Source organism: Phragmites australis, chromosome 10 (assembly GCF_958298935.1).
Source record: "Phragmites australis chromosome 10, lpPhrAust1.1, whole genome shotgun sequence".
NCBI classification, from domain to species: Eukaryota; Viridiplantae; Streptophyta; class Magnoliopsida; order Poales; family Poaceae; genus Phragmites; species Phragmites australis.
The window spans coordinates 27,177,974-27,197,479 of NC_084930.1; the positions used below are offsets into that span (position 1 = coordinate 27,177,974).

The window sequence follows — 19,506 nt, forward strand, 5'->3', positions numbered from 1 at the left end:
AGAGTGACTTCAGATAAAAGAATCCTATATTTTTCTCAAAATAAATTCTTGTGCTCTTACGCTTCGGAAAAGAGATCTCTAACATAACTTCACATGATGTAATCGTTAACATATGACTCAACTCTTAATGAACCCCATATGTCAGCAATGATATCAGCTGTCAGAGTAACCTATTCTCTGCCCTATTCGGAGGAGGGGGCAAGAGTAGTACTGTCCAAATAGATCGTGCCTATTAGATCGGACCAAGACATGACACTATAAATACAACCTAAGGGGTAGATAGGCTGAGCCAGCATGACAAGGCTAATCGGGTCATGCTTGAGTTGTCGTCTCAGTACAGGTATGGTCCGCCGCCCCGTCCCTAGGCCTTCCAGCCTCACACTGTCACTGTGCCACTTCGCCCTCCAGCCTCCCCCCTCCGCCGCCCGACCGCCTTATGCTGCCGCCATGCCCCCCTGCTCCCCGCCCTCTCCTCTTCGCCCCGTCGCTCAATCGCGTTGCCCCGCCACCATGCTGCCCCTGTTCCATCACCCCCCGCCCTCTCCGTCTCGTCCCGTTGTGTCCGTCAGGTCACTGGGCTGATCTGACCAATTACAATGATTAATAGGTCATACTGTGGATCATACCTTCGATATATGGGCTCACACAATATAACCTGTTAATTATATGGGGCTGTAGCTAGATTATGCCTAGTTAGATCCGTATCGGCGTGATCTGACTGACCATTTAGACATCTTTATACAGGAGTGCTCTGCGTCTCTGCGTTTCCACCAGCGACAGATGACACACCCCACCGCGGTTGTGTCGCTCGCACTAAACCTCTTCGGCTTCACTCCCTCCGCCGCTCCTACCGTTCAGTCACTCCTCTATAAATAACCCTCCGCGGCTCCGCCTCCCTCTCTCCCTCCCAAGTCCCAACCAGTTGCAGTTCAAACGCACATCGCACGCACGCGCACGGCCGAGGCCCCCACCACCAGCGCCTGCCTGCCTGCCGCCCGCCTTGACATCGGCGCCGGCGCGGCCAGCACGATGGGGAGGGGGCTGGGGTCGAAGCGGAGGGTGGCAGAGAGGGACGAGCAGCCCGTGGAGGAGGAGGAGGAGTACGAGGTGGACGTGGTGCGCGACCACATCGCCTCGTCCCGCGGCAGCCGCCTCGCGCTCTTCGGCTCCGACCTCCTCTCGCGCCGCCGCCGCAGGCGGCCGCTCGCCGGGGACGCCGCAGGCGGCGGCTTCTTCCACGACCTCGTCATCCACCCGGACAACAAGTACGTACCGCCTGCACGCCCGCTCCCTATTTTTGCAATCTCGTTTGTTCTAGAAGCTTCCGCTTCGCGCGATGGCTGCCTGCCCTGCCTAGCGTGCTCTCGAAGCTGCATGGCGGCGTTGGAACGCGACGCGCTTGATCGGTCGGCTGCCTCCGGTCCCATGCATGGCTCCCGCAAATTGCTATAACTGACCAACACGGACCAGAAAAATCCTATTTTTAAATAACTTTATCCGCCTAGTTTTTCATCTTGTCCGTTTGATTTTGCCCATTCCGAGCTACCAGCGATCTCTGCCGGTGCGGATTTCGCTTGAATTTTCTTTCTATTTTCAAGCTTTGAATCAACCTTCTCCAGAGCCTTATACCGCTGATGCTTAACAGAGCGTGCGTCACAACTCACACAGCCGCAAATCGCTCGCTGGTTGATCAGCTCGCCAGCTGGGAAAGCTTGCTTGGGTAGGCAGGCAGACGACATGTATGGTGGCCTGGTTCACGGGGTTGGCTCTGATGACCACAGAAACACTAGCCTACGCACTTTTAATTTATGACTTCAGCCAGTAGCTATTTTTTCATAATAAAATAAGATTATTTCAACCTCTACATCAGAAGGTGCACGTAGCCGTTTATTGTTATAGTCGGAACCAAAGGCAGCACACCACAAAGCAACATAAGTAGCTATTGTTGCACGGAATTCTCTTTTGTTTTTGTTTTTCGTTTTTGCAAGCAGAGTGGTCGCTGGACCGATGGAGCTAAATGAATCAGTTACTGTTTGTCAAATCAATCGGGGAAAATAACGTACTTGCTAGATTCCTGAGGTTATTAGCATCAGTGGAATTGCTGGCTTAATTCTAGCATGAGAACTGAATCGTTTGAAAACTGCAGAATTTTTCTCAACAAAAGGGAAACCTGCCCAATTAGTCGGTAGAATGAAATATATAAAAAAACATAAACAAGGAAAATACAATCCACATGCACATGCACATGACCTGTCTCGTCAACTCTACATGACCTAATATTCATTCATTTGTTAATTACTTCTTATATTTTTTTTTCACCTATACCTTTAGCACAAATCTTAATGTAAATAAATGGTTTTAATACCATACGCCCACATGGGCTAGTGAAAATTTCACTTCCCATAAACAAATAAGATGTGAAATACTGATGAGCAACATGTTCGTTTGATAATTTATTAGTTAGGGGGGAAAAATCAATAGTTAAACTTCATAAAGGAAACGAGGAAAAAAATGCTTCCAGTCCTGCATGAATACTCGAATATTCCAGCACCTATGCTCTCATCTTTTGCGTTCTGTTTTTTTTTTTCGTTTGAAAGCCATTCGCCGCCGCCTGATTGCGCTAGCAGAATGAGTGGACAAAACGAAATATGTGCTGGGCAATAGACAGAGAACATGTGAAAAAGTTTTTGAAGCGACACCGACAGTGAATTAATTTCTGAAAAAATCGCCTCCGTTTTCTCTCTGGAAGCTCAACAGAAAATTAAGAGGGAGCTGTAGCTTCTGCTTTCTTCATTTCTTTCTCCTGCATGAACACTCAAATATTCCAGAGTTTTTTTCTTTACGAATAAAATATTCCAGAGGTTGCTTTTGCTACGTATCATCCTCATGGCGTAAAATAGCTGAACACTGAGGTACACATGATCTTCTTCATTCTTGAAGGCAATGAACATCAACATAGTATAGTATCGGAGCTATCTACATCTACATGTGTGCGTAGTAGTTACCACACAACACCAACCAATATACAATATAGAAGGCTCAAGCTGCGTGCTTATCGCAATAAGACAACTAAGCTATAGCTTATGCGATCACCCATCGTCCTCCAACGCCGACCGGGAGGCTCCATTCATCCCGTTCTACACCCCGAATTCGATTTGATTACTTGGTTAATTTGGATGGAAGCAAATTTTATAGGATCTTATTCAGAAAAATCCTCGTGAAATTTTATTCATATCATCCATCCTGTGATCCAATGACTGTGCTGAAGAGGAGAGAGAGAGAGTGAACATGTGTTATCACAGAGAAGAGGGTCTTTCGTAGAACCGGATCCTAAAAAATTTACTTTCAATTTGAACGGGTGGGCTTTGATCCGGTCAGGATGGCCGGAGCTGATGTGGACTGTTTACAGGGTAGCAGATATATTAATCCTTGGCATCAGCATCTGGGCTCACTGTCCTGTGCAATGTTTAAGGGGATGCGTAGGTAGGTCAGCACTCTGTAAGGTCGTGTAGTGATGGATGATGGATCTACTTGGCAGCTAATTTATGTGTCTGACATGGACTGTGTTAGTTTTGATTAGCCGTGATCGCGCGTAATCAAACCGTGTTATCGACAGCATGCATATTTTGCGGTTTGACCGCTAGCTTGACAAGCTATGAGGGGCCAATGGTTTGTGGATTTGGTGAATCATAAATTTTGATTCAGCAGGCTACGTAACTAGATCGCGATTGTTATTCCTGTGTTGTTTCAACGGAAAAAAAATGTTATTCTTGTGTCTCTGCTAAACAGAGAAGTGCATTCCAATTTTTCCTGGCACATTACTAAATCTCACAGTAACCAAGGTCAATTGACTTTGATAACACTTTGTTAACACCAACGTGTATTTTTTTTTTCTGATGAACTATCGGTTAGGCTCAAGGCATTAATTGTATCGTAAAAGGTTGTGAAAAATTCTATAACTATTACGCCTCTGGCCCTTTGTTTCGCCCTTTCCATGGTGAATGTGACAGATGATGTTCATGGTGATTAGGTGCTCTGCAACATTCGTAGCGTCTCCTCGATTCACATCGTTTCAAGTGGTCCTTTTCCTGATTAGTTTACTGCCAGTGTCATCAGAATCAGATCGGTGCACAAGAGGAACCCACTCGCGGCCACATCACCGCAGACGTGCGCATGTGCTGATGGGATGTGTGTGTGCATGAACTCACCTGAAACAAAAGTGATTAACTATAACCCATGCCGTGCCCTGCAGTGCTTAATCGAGGGCCCATTGGCCTACCTACTTCTTTTGACCTAATTATCTGAGGCTGTTTGTGGTTGTAGATTCTGCCTCTCTGGAAAAACCTTCCTAAGCTACGAGATCATATGACTTTTGTAAACCAAAGTTTACTTCTTTTTTTTTGCTTTCAATAAAAAGAAAAAAGGAGCATCTTGTCAACCTGGAGCCTGCTCTCCCTAAATCTCAAATCTCACAAATCTTGAAGCACTAAAGTCAGCAATGCAGTAGTAGAAGTGGGTTTAGAACTTGATTATCACTTTCAGCTTCAGGGAGAGAACTGAAGCACCTCCCTTTGGGCAATGTCAGTGATCATCCATGTCATTTTAGACATATCTCGTAATAAAAAACTTTCATTGTGAACTATGTTGAAGGTGTTAATACTGGTTTCTTTCGGATGGTGTTTCTGCAGGTGGTATCGGTTATGGACCAATTTCATACTGGTTTGGGCGGTGTACAGCTCCTTCTTCACGCCCCTGGAGTTCGGCTTCTTCAGGGGGCTCCCAAGAAACCTGTTCTTCCTGGACATAGCTGGACAGATCGCGTTCCTTATCGACATTGTTCTGAAGTTCTTTGTCGCATACCGTGACCCCGACACGTACCGAATCGTCTGCGATCCCACCGCTATTGCCCTCCGGTAACATTCTGTCAGCTCCTGATCGGATGGTACAAGTAGGATAAATGGAGCCTGAGCTGCAACATCGCCTTGGAAAACTAATAATCATACAAATTAGTTGATTTTAAAGTGATTTATAATGGACCTATCAATGATTTGAATAATAATAATAATCATAAAAATGAGTTGATTTTATAGTGACATGTTCTTTAGTAGCTCAAATGTGTCGTTTAACCACTGGTTTCGTGCTCTCTGCATTCAGGTATTGCAAGTCAAGCTTCATTTTTGATCTTCTTGGTTGCTTCCCATGGGATGCCATCTACAAGGTTACCCTTCTGCTAAAGTAAACTTGGAGCTGGTTAATTGGGGATTGGTGTTTATGCTGCGGTTAACTTTTCGCTTCTTGTATGATGAATTCTGTAACAGGCTTGTGGAAGTAAAGAAGAAGTACGATACCTGCTCTGGATTCGCTTGACACGGTCTATGAAGGTCACGGAGTTCTTCTGGCAATTGGAAAAGGACATACGTGTCAACTACCTTTTCACAAGGATAGTGAAACTCATAGTTGTGGAACTCTACTGTACACATACAGCAGCCTGCATCTTCTATTACCTGGCTACAACACTTCCTGAATCAATGGAAGGATATACATGGATAGGGAGTTTGCAGTTGGGGGACTACAGTTATTCGCATTTCAGGGAGATTGATATCACCAAGCGTTATATAACATCGTTATACTTCGCCATTGTCACCATGGCAACTGTCGGTAAGTTTTGGTCTCTTAATTTTTAACACACAACTTTCACCGCTCCGCCTCATTATTGTGAAAAATGTAGCACATTTGTTTATTTCAGATAGCTGAAATATTCTTTTTACTCTGCAGGTTACGGTGACATTCATGCTGTCAATGTCAGGGAAATGATATTCATAATGATTTATGTCTCCTTTGATATGATTCTTGGAGCTTACCTTATTGGTAACATGACTGCGCTCATTGTGAAAGGCTCCAGGACTGAGCGATTTAGGGACAAGATGAAAGAAGTGATCAGGTATATGAACAGAAATAAACTTGGAAAGGAAATAAGAGAACAGATCAAAGGGCACTTGAGGTTACAGTACGAGAGCAGCTACACTGAAGCCTCCGTCCTTCAGGATATCCCAATTTCTATTCGCGCAAAGGTGATGAGCCATAGGTTGCTTATGCTTGCATCATTCTGTGGTGTAGTTCTGAATACTATCTTTCTTACTACTGTTAGATTATAATACTAGTGCTTCTGAAGTATTTCCTGCTATACATGGAGCATCAACAGTGTTATTGCGAGTTGCGACTGACGATACATTGTATTGCATTTGCAGATTTCGCAAACACTGTATAAGCCCTATGTCGAAAGCATTCCACTGTTCAAAGGATGTTCAGCAGAGTTCATTCAGCAGATTGTAAGTACTACTACTTTGGTCCCAATCATGTATGCTCATCCTATGTATACTTTTTTTGGATATTGTTCCTAAGATTTCTGTAACATGTTCTTGTGCTCTGTAGGTGATCAGGCTGCAAGAGGAGTTCTTCCTACCAGGAGAAGTTATTTTGGAGCAAGGAAGTGCAGTCGATCAGCTATACTTCGTCTGCCACGGTGCACTGGTGAGTTCAAGCCCTTGTAACAACCATCAAAGCTTCAATGCAGTTTTCATAACCACCTTATGCTTAACTGATGTTAAAATGTTCCTGTGCTGTGCAGGAAGGTGTTGGCATTGGTGAAGACGGCCAAGAAGAGACTCTCCTGATGCTGGAGCCAGAGAGTTCCTTCGGCGAAATCTCTGTCCTCTGCAACATCCCGCAGCCCTACACGGTCCGCGTCTGCGAGCTCTGCCGTCTCCTCCGGCTCGACAAGCAGTCGTTCACCAACATCCTGGAGATATACTTCGTCGACGGGAGGAAGATCCTGAGCAACCTCTCCGAGGTACGCAGCTGAAACGATGGCTCTTATTGCCATCAAATTCCGCTCGCTGTTCATGGCCAGTGGATGATGTCACCTGATGAGTTGGTGTGACACTGTGACTGGGTGCAGAGCAACGAGTACGGCGGGCGGATCAAGCAGCTGGAGTCGGACATCACGTTCCACATCGGGAAGCAGGAGGCGGAGCTCACCCTGCGGGTCAACAACGCCGCCTTCTACGGCGACCTGAGCCAGCTCAAAGGCCTGATCCGCGCGGGTGCCGATCCCAAGAACACCGACTACGACGGTCGGTCTCCTCTGGTACGAGCAAATTAATGCCTATCTAATTGGCAGTTCACTCTCCGACGAGTCTGTGATGTGATGTTTGTCTTCCTCGCAGCATCTTGCGGCTTCCAGAGGGTACGAGGACGTCGTGCAGTTCCTCGTCAACGAAGGCGTCGACATCAATCTCACCGGTATGCCGCTCGCTCGATCCAACGCCATTGCCATCTCCGGTTTCTTGCACAGTATTGCTTCTTCAGTGTCCATCTTCAAATTTGTTTTGTTCAACCCAGATCAATTTGGGAACACGCCTTTGATGGAGGCGGTGAAGCAGGGGCACGATCGGGTGGCGTCGCTGCTCTTCGGAAGGGGCGCCAAGCTGAGCCTCAGCAACGCCGGCAGCCACCTGTGCACGGCGGTCGCCAAGGGGGACTCGGACTTCATCCGCCGCGCCCTGGCCTACGGCGCCGACCCCAACTGCAAGGACTACGACCACCGCACCCCGCTCCACATCGCCGCCGCCGAGGGCCTCTACCTCATCGCCAAGATACTCGTCAACGCCGGCGCCAGCGTCTTCGCTTCGGACAGGTCCTGACTCCTGATATCTTAAGTATGCCGCGCGCCATGATTAAACAAGATTGAGGCTGAACGCGTGCTTGACGTTGCCATGTTGTTGTGGTACAGATGGGGCACGACCCCGCTGGACGAAGGGCTCAAGTGCGGCAGCAGGACGCTGGCGGCGCTGCTGGAGCAGGCGCGGGCCGACGAGCTCTCCAAGTTCCCCGAGCGCGGCGAGGAAATGAGAGGCAAGCCTCGGAACCTCTCACGATCTCTGCAAGAGCTACGTGCAAATTAACCATGCGTTTAGTTCTGACGGGAGTGCACGAACTCTTTGTTGTGCGCAGACAAGATGCACCCGCGGCGGTGCTCGGTGTTCCCGTACCACCCGTGGCGGGCGGGCACCGGCGAGGAGCGGCGGAAGGAGGGTGTGGTGCTGTGGATCCCGCACACCATCGAGGGCCTCGTCACGTCGGCGCAGGAGAAGCTCGACGTGCCGGGGCCGGGCTCGCGGCTGCGGCTGCTCTGCGAGGACGGGGCGAGGGTGCTCGACGTCGACATGGTCAATGACGGCCAGAAGTTGTACCTGGTCGGAGGCAACGACGACGAGGAGGATGGCGAGTGATCGAAGGCCTCTACTGTTGAGGTGATTTTACGTGGCTTCATCCCCAGCATTGCATGCTTTTTTTTCACCTTTGCATGCCGGTTGTATCTCTGTAGATATGTACAGTAAAAAAGAGAGAGGAAAAGAATCGAGTAAAGTATCGGTGTTGTACAGATTGGCAATGTAATGCAAAAAAGACGTGAAATGAAAAATGCAATAAGAATATGATGATTTCCACAGCTTGACTGCACTTGGAACTGCTCAAAGATGGCATGTACAAATTGCTGTGATGATTAGCCACACAGCCTCGTGGGCTACCAATTTGTTAACAGTTGATTGAAATGTCGGTTTTAAAAAAAAGTTGGTCCAAATTGTCGGTCTTAAAAAAAAGTTGATCCATACGATCATGATATTCTGAAATTTTTTCCAACATTGGAACAAGCCACCAAATCAAATCTACTATGCCGCGGATTTTAAGTCTGAACACCAACAAGATACTGAAAAGCAAAGAAAAGAACAAATATTCTGAAAAGGGCAATTTGGAAATAAAAGGGAGAGAAGTGAAACAATACAAATATACTATTTACGGACATTGTCTTCTCTGATTTCTTCTCGCACATCATATTTTCTGTTCAGTTTCCCAGGATGCTTGGTTATATCATGCCCAATGTCAGGGATTTCAATTTCGTTTTACAATTTTTTCGTTCGTAAATGAAAAGACCGAAATTCGCACCTCTGCTATGCATGCCTATGAAAGAAAATTTTGGAATTATATATTTCTTCCATCTGAAATTCCCGAAATTTCACCCACAGTAGCAGTATGTATCCTCTGCATCCTGATCTGTGTCAGACGGCCTGTTTGGATATTTACCTGGCCTGTCGAAAGAGCCCAGCACCCCAATGACTCACGGGCCTAGCACATCCCACAAAATTCAGAAGCCCAATTTCGCGTTAGCCCCGCCGCGCTCGCCGGTGGCCGTCGCCGTGCACAGTGCAGACTACAGAGAGTCAGAGGCCCTTCCCTTCTCCATGTCCTGTTGAGTCGCTGGTCACCGCCACCGCGTCCTCCCTCCACCGCCGCCGCCGCTTTCTCGCCATGTCCTCAGCCCTGCGTCTCGCGCCCGCCGTCCACAAACTCCGACCTCACTGCCGCTTCTCCTCCTCCTTCGCTGCCGCCTCCCCATCCACCCCCACCTCCAGCCCGACCGCGGCCTCCCTCCTCGCCTCCCTCCTCTCCACCAACCCCCCCTCCGTCTCCACCCTCTCCCTCCTCCGCTCCACGCCCGGCCTCGCCGCCGACCTCTACTCCCTACTCGCCGCGCCATCCCACGGCCTCACGCCCGCCTCCCTCGCGCTCCTCCACTCCCTCCCGGCCGACCACCGTCTCCCGCCTCCCTCCGCGCTGCTCCTCTCCAGGCTCCTCGCACGCTTCCCCTCCCCGGCCGATGCCTCCCGCTTCCTCCGCGCCTCCCTCGCCGCGGGCGCGCCGGCGCCGGATGTCTCCGCCTTCAACTCCCTTCTCGCCGCGCTCTGCCGCTCCCGCGACCTTTTCGGCATGAACAAGCTATTCGCCTCCATGCGGGGTGCTTCCGTTCGGCCCGACGTTGTGACGCACGGGATACTCATCAACGGTCTCTGCAAGGCCGGCCGCGTCGGGGACGCACTTAGGGTGCTCGACGGAATGTCTGCTCCGAGCTCCGACGTCCGTCCGGACACGATCATTTTAAATACTGTATTGGACGGGCTTTGCAAGTGCGGGAGGCTCCAGGAAGCTGTTGTGTTCGTGGAGGAGCGGATGAAGCGCGTGCACGGGTGCGCACCCAACACGGTTACGTATAACTGCTTGGCCGATGCGTTTTGCCAGGTTGGGGATGTTGCCATGGCTTGCGAGGTGGTCGGGAGAATGGAGAGGGAGGGTGTGGTGCCGAACGTTATCACGATAAACACGATTGTTGGTGGCTTCTGCCGGATTGGGAGGATTGGAGCCGCGTTGGAGTTCTTCCGGGAGAAAAGGACAGCTTGGCAGGACGCCAGGGGCAATGCTGTGACCTATAGCACTTTGGTTGGGGCTTTCCTCCACTGCAACAACGTGGGCATGGCCATGGAGTTGTTCCATGAGATGGTGGACCAAGGGCATTCGCCAGATGCAATCATGTATTTCACCATGATATCGGGATTGACACAAGCAGGGCGGTTGGAGGATGCTTGCACCGTGGCGTCTTCGATGAAGAAGGCAGGGTTTAAGCTGGACACAAAGGCGTACAACATCTTGATTGGTGGATTTTGCAAGAAGAAAAGGTTGCGTGAGGCTTATGAGTTGCTCGGGGAGATGAAGGGAGCTGGTCTTCAGCCAGATGTTTGCACCTACAATACCTTGTTGTCTGGTTTGTGCAAAGCAGGAGATTTCTCGGCTGTGGATGAATTATTGGGGAAAATGATTGATGAAGGCTGTCGGCCTTCTGTGGTTACTTTCGGTACACTTGTACATGGATATTGCAAAGTTGGTAAAATTGATGAGGCTTTTAGGATTTTCAGGTCTATGGATGAGTCCGGGATTCAGCCCAGCACTGTGATATACAATACCCTCATTGACTTCCTCTGCAAGAGGAGAGATGCCGATTCAGCTATCAAGCTGTTTAATGAGATGAGTGAAAAGCATGTGCCTGCAAATGTAACAACCTACAACGCATTATTGAAGGGTCTTCGAGATGAGAACATGCCGGAAAAGGCCTTTGAACTTATGGACCGAATGAAGGAAGAGAGGTGCACTCCTGATTTTGTGACCATGGATGTTCTCATGGAATGGCTGCCTGACATCGGTGAAACATACAGATTAAAACATTTCATGCAGCAGAGGGATCATAGTCCATTCAGTAGGATAACCACGTGAGAACATGTGGTCTTAGTAGGCACTAAAAAATCTGTCTTGCATGTTGCTTCGTGAATGGATGCAAGGATTTTGCGATAGATTAACCAAGAGTTCCAAGATCTGGGTTTAGGGCATAATGTAAAGACCAGACTTGACCAGAATTAGAAAACCAGTTTCTAAAAGCTGGCCTTATTGAATGGATTCCCTTGTTCAGATTTGGTTGCAACCATAGCCTGTATTACAAGAGTACATTTAATTTTAGGGACATATGGCATGCTGAATTCGTATAAACCCTCTTCACCACATATTGTGACAACTCACTAGGTTATTCCCATGCTGCTAATCATGACACTGTTGGTTGGTGCTACTTCATTTCCTTTGTCTATTATTAGACATAGTGGAACATATACCAAGATACCAAGCCATGCTTGACATTCGACTATGTATATCAATTGAGGCTCATATTCTCCATCTGATAATGTTGGATAGTTGATGGGAAAGAATAAGAAGTTAAGAAAACAGATATGCTTGTATAATGTTTGGGAGCCTCTGTCCAGTTAACCTTCAATAGAACAAAACTCTTTCAGCATAGGATATATCAATTATTCATATTTTATCTCACTGAAGGGATTTTTTTGTAAACAATAGATTCATATATGGATGTGCTGTGATTGAGTCCAAATTCTCAATGATACAATCCTTCACGTGCAGTTTTCTTGACAAATGTGCAAATCTCTGTTCATCAGTACAATCTAAATGCATATTGCATGTGGAGTTACTCAGGAATGGGATATTCACCATTTATCTCCCAATCTCACCTGTCATGAAATTGTTCGCATATGGGTTCTCAGATCATGGAAGGAAGCTCTAATTTGTGCAGGGTTATATGACAGTTGGGGATGGTGGATCTAAGTCACCATTTTCCAGTTGGAATGTAACTCTTCATCTGGACAAACTTCTGATCTGTCCACCATATCTCAGCCTTATACCATCTTGATTGCTAATTTTTGTTTTCTTCTGTAGTATCAATCTTTAATGAACATATTGGAGAGAGGGGCATAAAGGAGGTAGTAACAATGGCTCCAAGATTGCAGTCCGAGAGATGCAATGCCTATGGGCCATCATTGCAAGGTAAATATGAATTCACATTTTAGCTTTGAGCTTATATTGACAAATATCTGTGTGAACAAGGATTACATAGTGGTACATCCTTGAGTTAATCATGCTGCCAAGCCTGATGCGCAAGTTGCCAAGCATAAGCCTGCAAGTTCTGGACATCATTACCATTTAAACTCCCATTGTTTTAGGTCCAGTTTAGGACATTTGAAAGAGTAAGTTCCGTGTAACTATGAAGTTGAAGTAGGCAATCAAGAAAAGAGCTCCACTTTCTTAATACCCGTGCATGACTTTTCCAGTGTAGTGCATTTTTGTCTAAGCTATTCTTCGGTACAAGCAACACACATTGAAAAATTGAAGTAGCATAAACAAAGTGTCACGTGGACATCTCATTTACACAAATGGATTATTTATGATTAAATGTCTTTGCCATACGGAAGACAAGAAACATATTAGCCTCATTCGTAGTGCGAGTCAATTTCTGCCAGCAAATCTCACCTAAGAATGACACCTCACACGTGCATGCAGTAGTATACAGCTCTATATATTATGTGATTAAAATTTGAAATCTATGTTCAATTGTAACAAATGCAGGTTGTAACATGCTTTAAACTCATAGCATCAAAAAGGAAAAACTCCAGCGCCACCCTAACATTCAAACTGGATCAGAGATTAAATGTAATTGAACCCCTAGCGAGGCTGACAGTGGCTGCCTTCAACTGAGAAAAACGTGTGCCACTGCCTTCTACTTAGGACAGCGGGACACGTTTTTTTAGCACTGCCTTCAACTGAGATGTACCAGTACTAAGATAAAAGGTTGCTCCTGCCAATTGTTTGTTCTGCTACTGGAAAGTCTTGAGCTAGACTCCTGCATCAAGCATAAAAGTCAGCAAAAACCAAGTTGGCATGCAAGGACCACGTCATGTTTCTTGCAACTTCGGTGATTTGCTGCTTGTTTCATGCCTCTTGTAATGTTTGGTAATTCTGATCAAAGCTGATTGCATCACAGCGTCAATTTCGCAGACCTTTTCATCTGCGTAGCTTAGCTCATCAATTTACTTTTGCGATACTGTGTTTAAGCCGGTGATGAGGATGTGCTAACTAACCTGTCGTGCAAGTCTATCGGGTATTTTCTCGGAATACAGTGCTTCAGACCAGGGTGTTAGAATTTTCACCCTGAGGAAGGAACAGCTGTTGCTGCCTGCTTCCCTGCAACCAACGACTCCACGTCTCCATTACCGAGCCGAGCTGCTCACCCTGCCACCCGCTAGGGAGAAATTCATGGCGCATCACTTAGGCAGGACAGAGAGTTGCACAGGTCAGATTCTTCCATCTCTTGCTTCAGCTTTGAAATGGTTGTAGGTTTGTGTTGCCAACATCGATGGCGCTCTGGCAGCTGGCTCGTTTGCAGTAAGCCAGTAACTAATCAAATCTCGTGCACCGGCATGCATGGGGAAAGAACTAGATGTTTGATTTACCAACTACAAGTACATGTAATTCTGGGAACCTTGGCTCGTGACATTGTGAGATGCTCAGATACCGTGCTGCCCTGAAACTCTGGGAACCTTGGCTTAACAATACGAGTTTATCTCAAACAAGCTATCCAGTACGCAGCTTATTGCACGTAAGATGCTGAAGAAAAGATGAAGCAGGTAACATACTTTTGGCCAACTTTTTGAGCACTTTCTCGGAAATCAGCGCAGGTTTTGACCATGATAAACATGTGAAGGTGAAAATTCTGACCAAAGCACGATGGAGGGTGCCTGCTTCAACTGTTGAACAGCATGCAAGCAAGCAAGAATTCCAAGTTTCTGATGCATTTCCCCAATTTGGCCTCCAATATAGACCTCAGGTAAGGGGGACCCGGTGTTAAAAAAAAAGGGAGCTTCGGCTGCCAGGCCATGACATTTCCCCTGATCTCAGACAGAAGAGCAAAGGATTATTCTAGTGCTCTCATACCGAAGGTCCTTATTCTTTTCTCTCAAAAAGCTTTGCCCTATTCCATAAGCATTATACCCTCATCATGAAACGTGAATGAAGGACAAGCCATAACAACAGCCCATACATTCCTCCAAAGCAAAATATTCCAAAGAGTAATACCCCCATATATTAAACATGGCATACTCGCATCCAACCTATCTCTCGTGCATTTCGGTCAATCGAGGAATAGGTAAAGATTCAATATGTATTGTTTTTTTTGGGGGGGGGGGGGGGGGTTGTTCCTTGTACTTTTTGGGTGCGTAGCAATGCCCACGCTGTGTACGTATAAATCACCATCTTGTCTACTGATGAAAATAAAATATTCCAATAGGTTGTCCTCAAATACTCGACGCCGAAGGTGCAATAAAGAGGTACACAAATAGTCTCAACAACACATCAGTAGTTGAGAGGAATATCAACTTGAAGAGCTACAACACACAATTAGGGCTTTTTTAGAATGCAAGATTGGAAAAATACAGAAATAGGATAGTGTGGTTGGTGGAAAGCAGAGAATTGCAAAATATAGGAATCGTATAAGATGAATTGTTTGGATGTGCTACAGGGAAACACAGGAAAAAACACACGGAGCCAAGCTTCCATCCACTCTGAGTGGATTCTTTTTTTTTTTCCTTTGGAATTCCTCCGGGTTCACTTGAAAGCTACAGGAATCCTATGGATTTAAATGGAATCATTCCTACATTCCAAAGGCAGCAACAGTAGCAATTCCATAGGAATCGGTTTCCTACAACTAATCCTGTGAAAAAACTGTGTTCCAAATGAGGCCTTCCTATTGCAGTCCACAACACATCAGTAGATGAGAGGAATATCAACTCGAAATTTTGCACGGAGAATTCTTGCGGGTACAACCACCACATCTGCTACTGCTGCCAGAACCAAAAGCCGGGGCCTCGCTGTTTTTTTCTCGAATACGCAGGAGAGCTGCACGGCTTGAGTATTAGATTACACAACGACCTACAGGGTCAAGAGGCGGCCAGTGACCTTGCTGTTACGATAAGAGGGATTGGTGCAAGAACAATTATCCCGCTTGCAACCCCAGAGTGCCCGCCACGGCCATCGCCCTGAACGGCAATGGAAGGTCAGCCGTTACATGCAATAGTTACTGCTACCTTACAAAAATAAGGGGATGCGTGATCTTAAAAATCATGTTACTACAATGTATGTAAGAAGAAGCGATGGAATGAGGAATGGTGGGTGCAACAACACTTAAATCTCTTCGAGACAACCGAGAGAATGCATCTTGATCTTTATTTCTTTGCTCTACGAGCTTTTTTGTTTCCCCTTTCAGGTCTTTAGGCCTGACCTATCCCTCATATGTCCTTGTTTACACAGATGTGTCCATGTAATAGGATTACTGTTGAGGCTAAGGTGATGCAAGTTTTCGCTGATCATGGATGGAGATTTAGTAATAGAATTACTGCTTAATAAATCATCGATATCTAAACTATATTGGCTTTTATTGGTTCAAGTTATTCCATCATCACGATGTGTGATGTAGCAGCCTGAGTGTTGTGACTTTGTAATAATTACTGTGGCCGGATGCTCTCATGTTGAAGGCTGGGATATTCTATTCTATTATCTTAAAAAAGGATGTGTCCATGTAAGCTAAAAAATAACACGATTTGTTTTAAAGTCATAGTGGTCGATTAAATTAGGAGAAGAACATTGGGATGCCTTACACAATGACACAATGACGAACAGACCTAAAAGGGTAAACCTCTGAAGAGAACCCGGGTGTTCTGAACAATGTTATGATTTATGCAGCTCCAGGTGGTGTCAGATCCACTATAAAAATTTCGAAAGAGTAAGAGCCGTGCAATCATGAAGCAGAATTAGGCGATCACGAAGAAAGCTCCATCTTTTTTAAATCTCTAAGCACGACTTTTCCAGTGCAGTGCTCATTTGTCTAAGCATATACTTCAGGTACAAGCAACAGACTTTGTAAAATGTTAAGTGCCGTTTTGGGTAATATATGGTTTACAATACATAACTTTGACAATTATTTTTTATTATAATATATTTATAAAATATATTAAATTTGTGACATTATGAAAATATTTTTCAAGACAAATTTACGCATATGCTTTTAAGCAGGTTTCCAAACTAAATACTTTAAAAGCTCTAAAAGTTTAACCAAATATTTAAAAAAACAACATATATTTATGACTAGAGGAAATATCATCTAAGTGTTGGCCATGCGAATGTCAAAAGGATAATTGCATGCAGTTCTGCCAGCAAATCTCCCGTAAGAGTGAACTTGATCACTTTCTGCGCCATCGTGAGAGAGAGGAAAAGAAAAAACTCCAGCACAACCAGTAAGCTTCATTCAAACTGGAGCAGAGATTAGATGTATAGATTGATCTCCTGGCGAGGTTGGCGGAGGTGCACATTTTGTCAGTTAATGACAGCCATGTGTGCTGACTTGCTCCTGCTAACTGCTGCTTCTGATGCTGGGCACTCATGAGCTATAAAAGTCAGCAGAAAACCAAATTGGCATAGAATTGAAAGAACCGCGCGACCATGCCTCCTGTATCTTTGACGATCGATCTTCTGCTCTAGCTGGTGAGAGAAATCTCGTTTCCTGACGAAGCTGTGCATTGATCTGTATAACCTGTCGTGCGGGAGGCATTTAATTTTTTTGCCGCATGGGTCCCATGTGTCTGTGAGACTGTGACACAAAAAATTGCTCATTTGCACGATCAGGAAGGCGACAAATGGACAACCTTGCAATTGGATCAACTGTAACAGTGGCAGAGCCTCGCCCTGGACTGCTACAGTTACTTGGGTATTTCACCGGAAGTCAGAGCAGAATGCTTCGGGCCAGGGAACAGCAGCTGTTGCTGCCTGCCTGCCTGCCAGAGGGAGAGAGAGAGTTGTGCAAGTCACAGAGTCTTGGCCTCTTGGGTCTCTCGTTTGAACTTTGAAGCGGCCGTAGCTATTGTCGTTGTACAGATGGATATATAGTTTTGTCTGAAACTAGTCAAATCAGATCTCGTGCATCCTTCCCAGCCCATAGGATTCTGAAGTCAAACTAGACCCCCTAAAACAGCCAAACCTCTTCCTTGTCTCACAAGGCAATCTCCTGGTCAAACTCAAACCACCTCCCTTTAAACAAAACAGAAAAAAAGGGAAAAACTCAAACCACATCTCTCTCTCTCTCTCTCTCTCTCTCTCTCTCTCTCTCTCTCTCTCTCTCTCTCTCTCTCTCTCTCTCTCTCTCTCTCTCTCTCCCCTTTTGCAAGAGCCCAAATGGATTTACAGAATCGTACGTTGTCACGACAATGGTGGTCCAATTAATCGGTCTGCTTGACTTATCAGCCGGCCGGCTGCTAGCTCATTGCAATGTCACCATGCATTCATGGGTCAACACGGCAGGCTCCGGCGTTTGACAATCATGCGCGCAGTTCGTCACCGCCATGCATGGCGGCAACTGACCAACCGCGAAAAGGAACGGATCGTACCAACTGCTCCATTGATTCTACTATCAGACATTCGCACGGGCATACATGCCACGTACGGAAATTAAGACACCCGGCCGGCTCGCCGGTGCAATGCTCAAATTGGTACGATCGGCGCCGTCGTCCGTCACGGCCAAGAATTTTCAAAAGAAGGCGCGAAACCAAGTCACCGCACGGAACCGCCATGCAACTTCCTCTCTCATCAGATCTCAGTGCCTGATGCATTATATATACCCACGACCCATTCTATCTGATAGGGATTAATCAGTTCAAAGCCATAGACACTTCTGCAAGGAAGAGGTAGAAGAAAGAGAAGAGAGGCATCGGAAGGTACCAAGTCCGATCATGGCCATGAGGAGGGCGGGGCTCGTTCTGCCGGTGATCGTGGCGGTGCAGCTGCTCTCGGCTGTGCTCGGCACGGCGCGGCCGTTGGCGGCCGACGGGTGGGCGTTCGCGGCCGGAAGTACCAGCGGCGGGCCGCTGCCGGACGGCGGCGTCTCCGTCATCGAGGCGATCCGGCAGCTGTACCTGCAGCAGCTAGGAGGGCCGGGGCCGTCGTGCGAGACGAACAGCCCCAACAACAGGTGCCCGCCGTAGGGCCGGGCCGGACGACACATCCAGGCCGTGCGTTCGTCACGCGCGCGGCCGCGCTTGTGGCCGTTCCATTCCGAGCTTTGCGTGGAGGATCTGATCTCCGTCGATCGACGGGCGGACGGATCAAAAGGATGAGCATGGCATCGGCCGGGGATCCAATGGTTGGCCTCGCTCGCTGTTCATCGCGATGTGTTGGACCTCAAAGGTTTTTCCATTGGTGATCGATGGTCGGACTTGTTAATTGATTTGTTAATTTCTTGGTAATTTTTGGCCACGTACGTATGGTGGTGGGCGGCAATTTGTACAGGCACAGCATGTATGTTTGAGTACAGAAACAGGAATGTATAAGTTCGGTTAGATTTTTTTAAATGAATAACATGAAAGGATTTTGCTGGATAACTAGATTCAATTTTGACAAATTTTGGAAGCAACTTTTTTAGAGGAGGATGCACAAGCGAAGAGAGTTAAACAATTTTATCCAGCCATTTTTGTGTATTTGGAAAATATCTTTTCTTTACATGATATGTATATCGCCAGATCAAATTCTCAATTGAAGATCATGTTCACTCCTTTGCTATTTGTTATTGGTTTTTGAGCTGTACGTTATATAGCTTGATGGTTTTGCAGCTCGTCTCTCTAGCAGCAGAATACTAGAGTTTAATACCCAACAGTTGTTTGTATAGACTATTCATAGTTTTACCACTTTAATCGTGACTTAAGCCTTAAGACAACTTCACAATTCAATGATCCCAAACTCAATTTTTTTTATGGGACTTATATATTGCCAAATAGTTTCATTGTATTTTCACCCCTGAGAACATGTCTCTTCAATTATCGACGCATTAAGAAGACATTACCGTTTCTCTTGAAAAGTACCGCAAATTCAATTTTTAGTGACAACTCCAAAAATTTGGTCATGTCTATATAAACAATTATCAAAATGATTTTGGTGAAAACAAAGTCCAGCTGTTAACAAAAATGAATTCTTTGCAGCAAGATTAGCACTACCATCACCAAAGATCAACGGAGAATCGTTGAGAAATAGTATTTATAATCTTTGTAATGCCTCCGCCATTAAAGTTAGGTGGTTGGGTTTTTCTTTCTTTCTAAAAGTAAGTCAAACCAAAACCAAAAAATTGAAAGGTAAAGTAACCCTATTAGTTAAATGGTCTGAGACAAAATACTACTACATTCATTTGGC

At 46.2% G+C, this 19,506-nt stretch overlaps 3 protein-coding genes across 4 annotated transcripts; all 3 read left to right on the top strand.

Moving 5' to 3' along the window:
* Positions 1 to 957: 957 nt before the first annotated feature.
* On the top strand, positions 958 to 8,422 carry LOC133930522 (potassium channel KOR1). The gene is made up of 13 exons (XM_062377183.1): positions 958 to 1,265; positions 4,689 to 4,913; positions 5,155 to 5,218; positions 5,319 to 5,658; positions 5,776 to 6,071; positions 6,249 to 6,329; positions 6,433 to 6,531; positions 6,629 to 6,850; positions 6,959 to 7,147; positions 7,227 to 7,302; positions 7,402 to 7,696; positions 7,793 to 7,914; positions 8,014 to 8,422. Exons 1-13 carry the CDS (start codon positions 1,030 to 1,032, stop codon positions 8,289 to 8,291), a joined length of 2,523 nt encoding a protein of 840 aa, XP_062233167.1. The 5' UTR covers positions 958 to 1,029; the 3' UTR covers positions 8,292 to 8,422.
* A 758-nt stretch (positions 8,423 to 9,180) lies between these two features.
* LOC133930523 (pentatricopeptide repeat-containing protein At3g61520, mitochondrial-like) lies at positions 9,181 to 13,882 on the top strand. Of its 2 annotated transcripts, XR_009911770.1 has the most exons (3): positions 9,181 to 11,033; positions 12,163 to 12,270; positions 12,850 to 13,882. XR_009911770.1 is itself a non-coding variant. In XM_062377184.1 (1 exon), exon 1 carries the CDS (start codon positions 9,367 to 9,369, stop codon positions 11,158 to 11,160), a length of 1,794 nt encoding a protein of 597 aa, XP_062233168.1. In that variant the 5' UTR covers positions 9,181 to 9,366; the 3' UTR covers positions 11,161 to 11,828. The 2 variants fall into 2 exon arrangements, 1 of the variants encoding a protein (XP_062233168.1); XM_062377184.1 differs by lacking the exons at positions 12,163 to 12,270; positions 12,850 to 13,882 and having other exon boundaries at positions 9,181 to 11,828.
* Positions 13,883 to 17,844: 3,962 nt separating this feature from the next.
* Positions 17,845 to 18,875, top strand: LOC133883337 (uncharacterized). Its single transcript, XM_062322633.1, has one exon. The coding sequence runs from the start codon at positions 18,057 to 18,059 to the stop codon at positions 18,306 to 18,308; it is 252 nt and encodes an 83-aa protein (XP_062178617.1). The 5' UTR covers positions 17,845 to 18,056; the 3' UTR covers positions 18,309 to 18,875.
* The last annotated feature ends 631 nt before the right edge of the window (positions 18,876 to 19,506 follow it).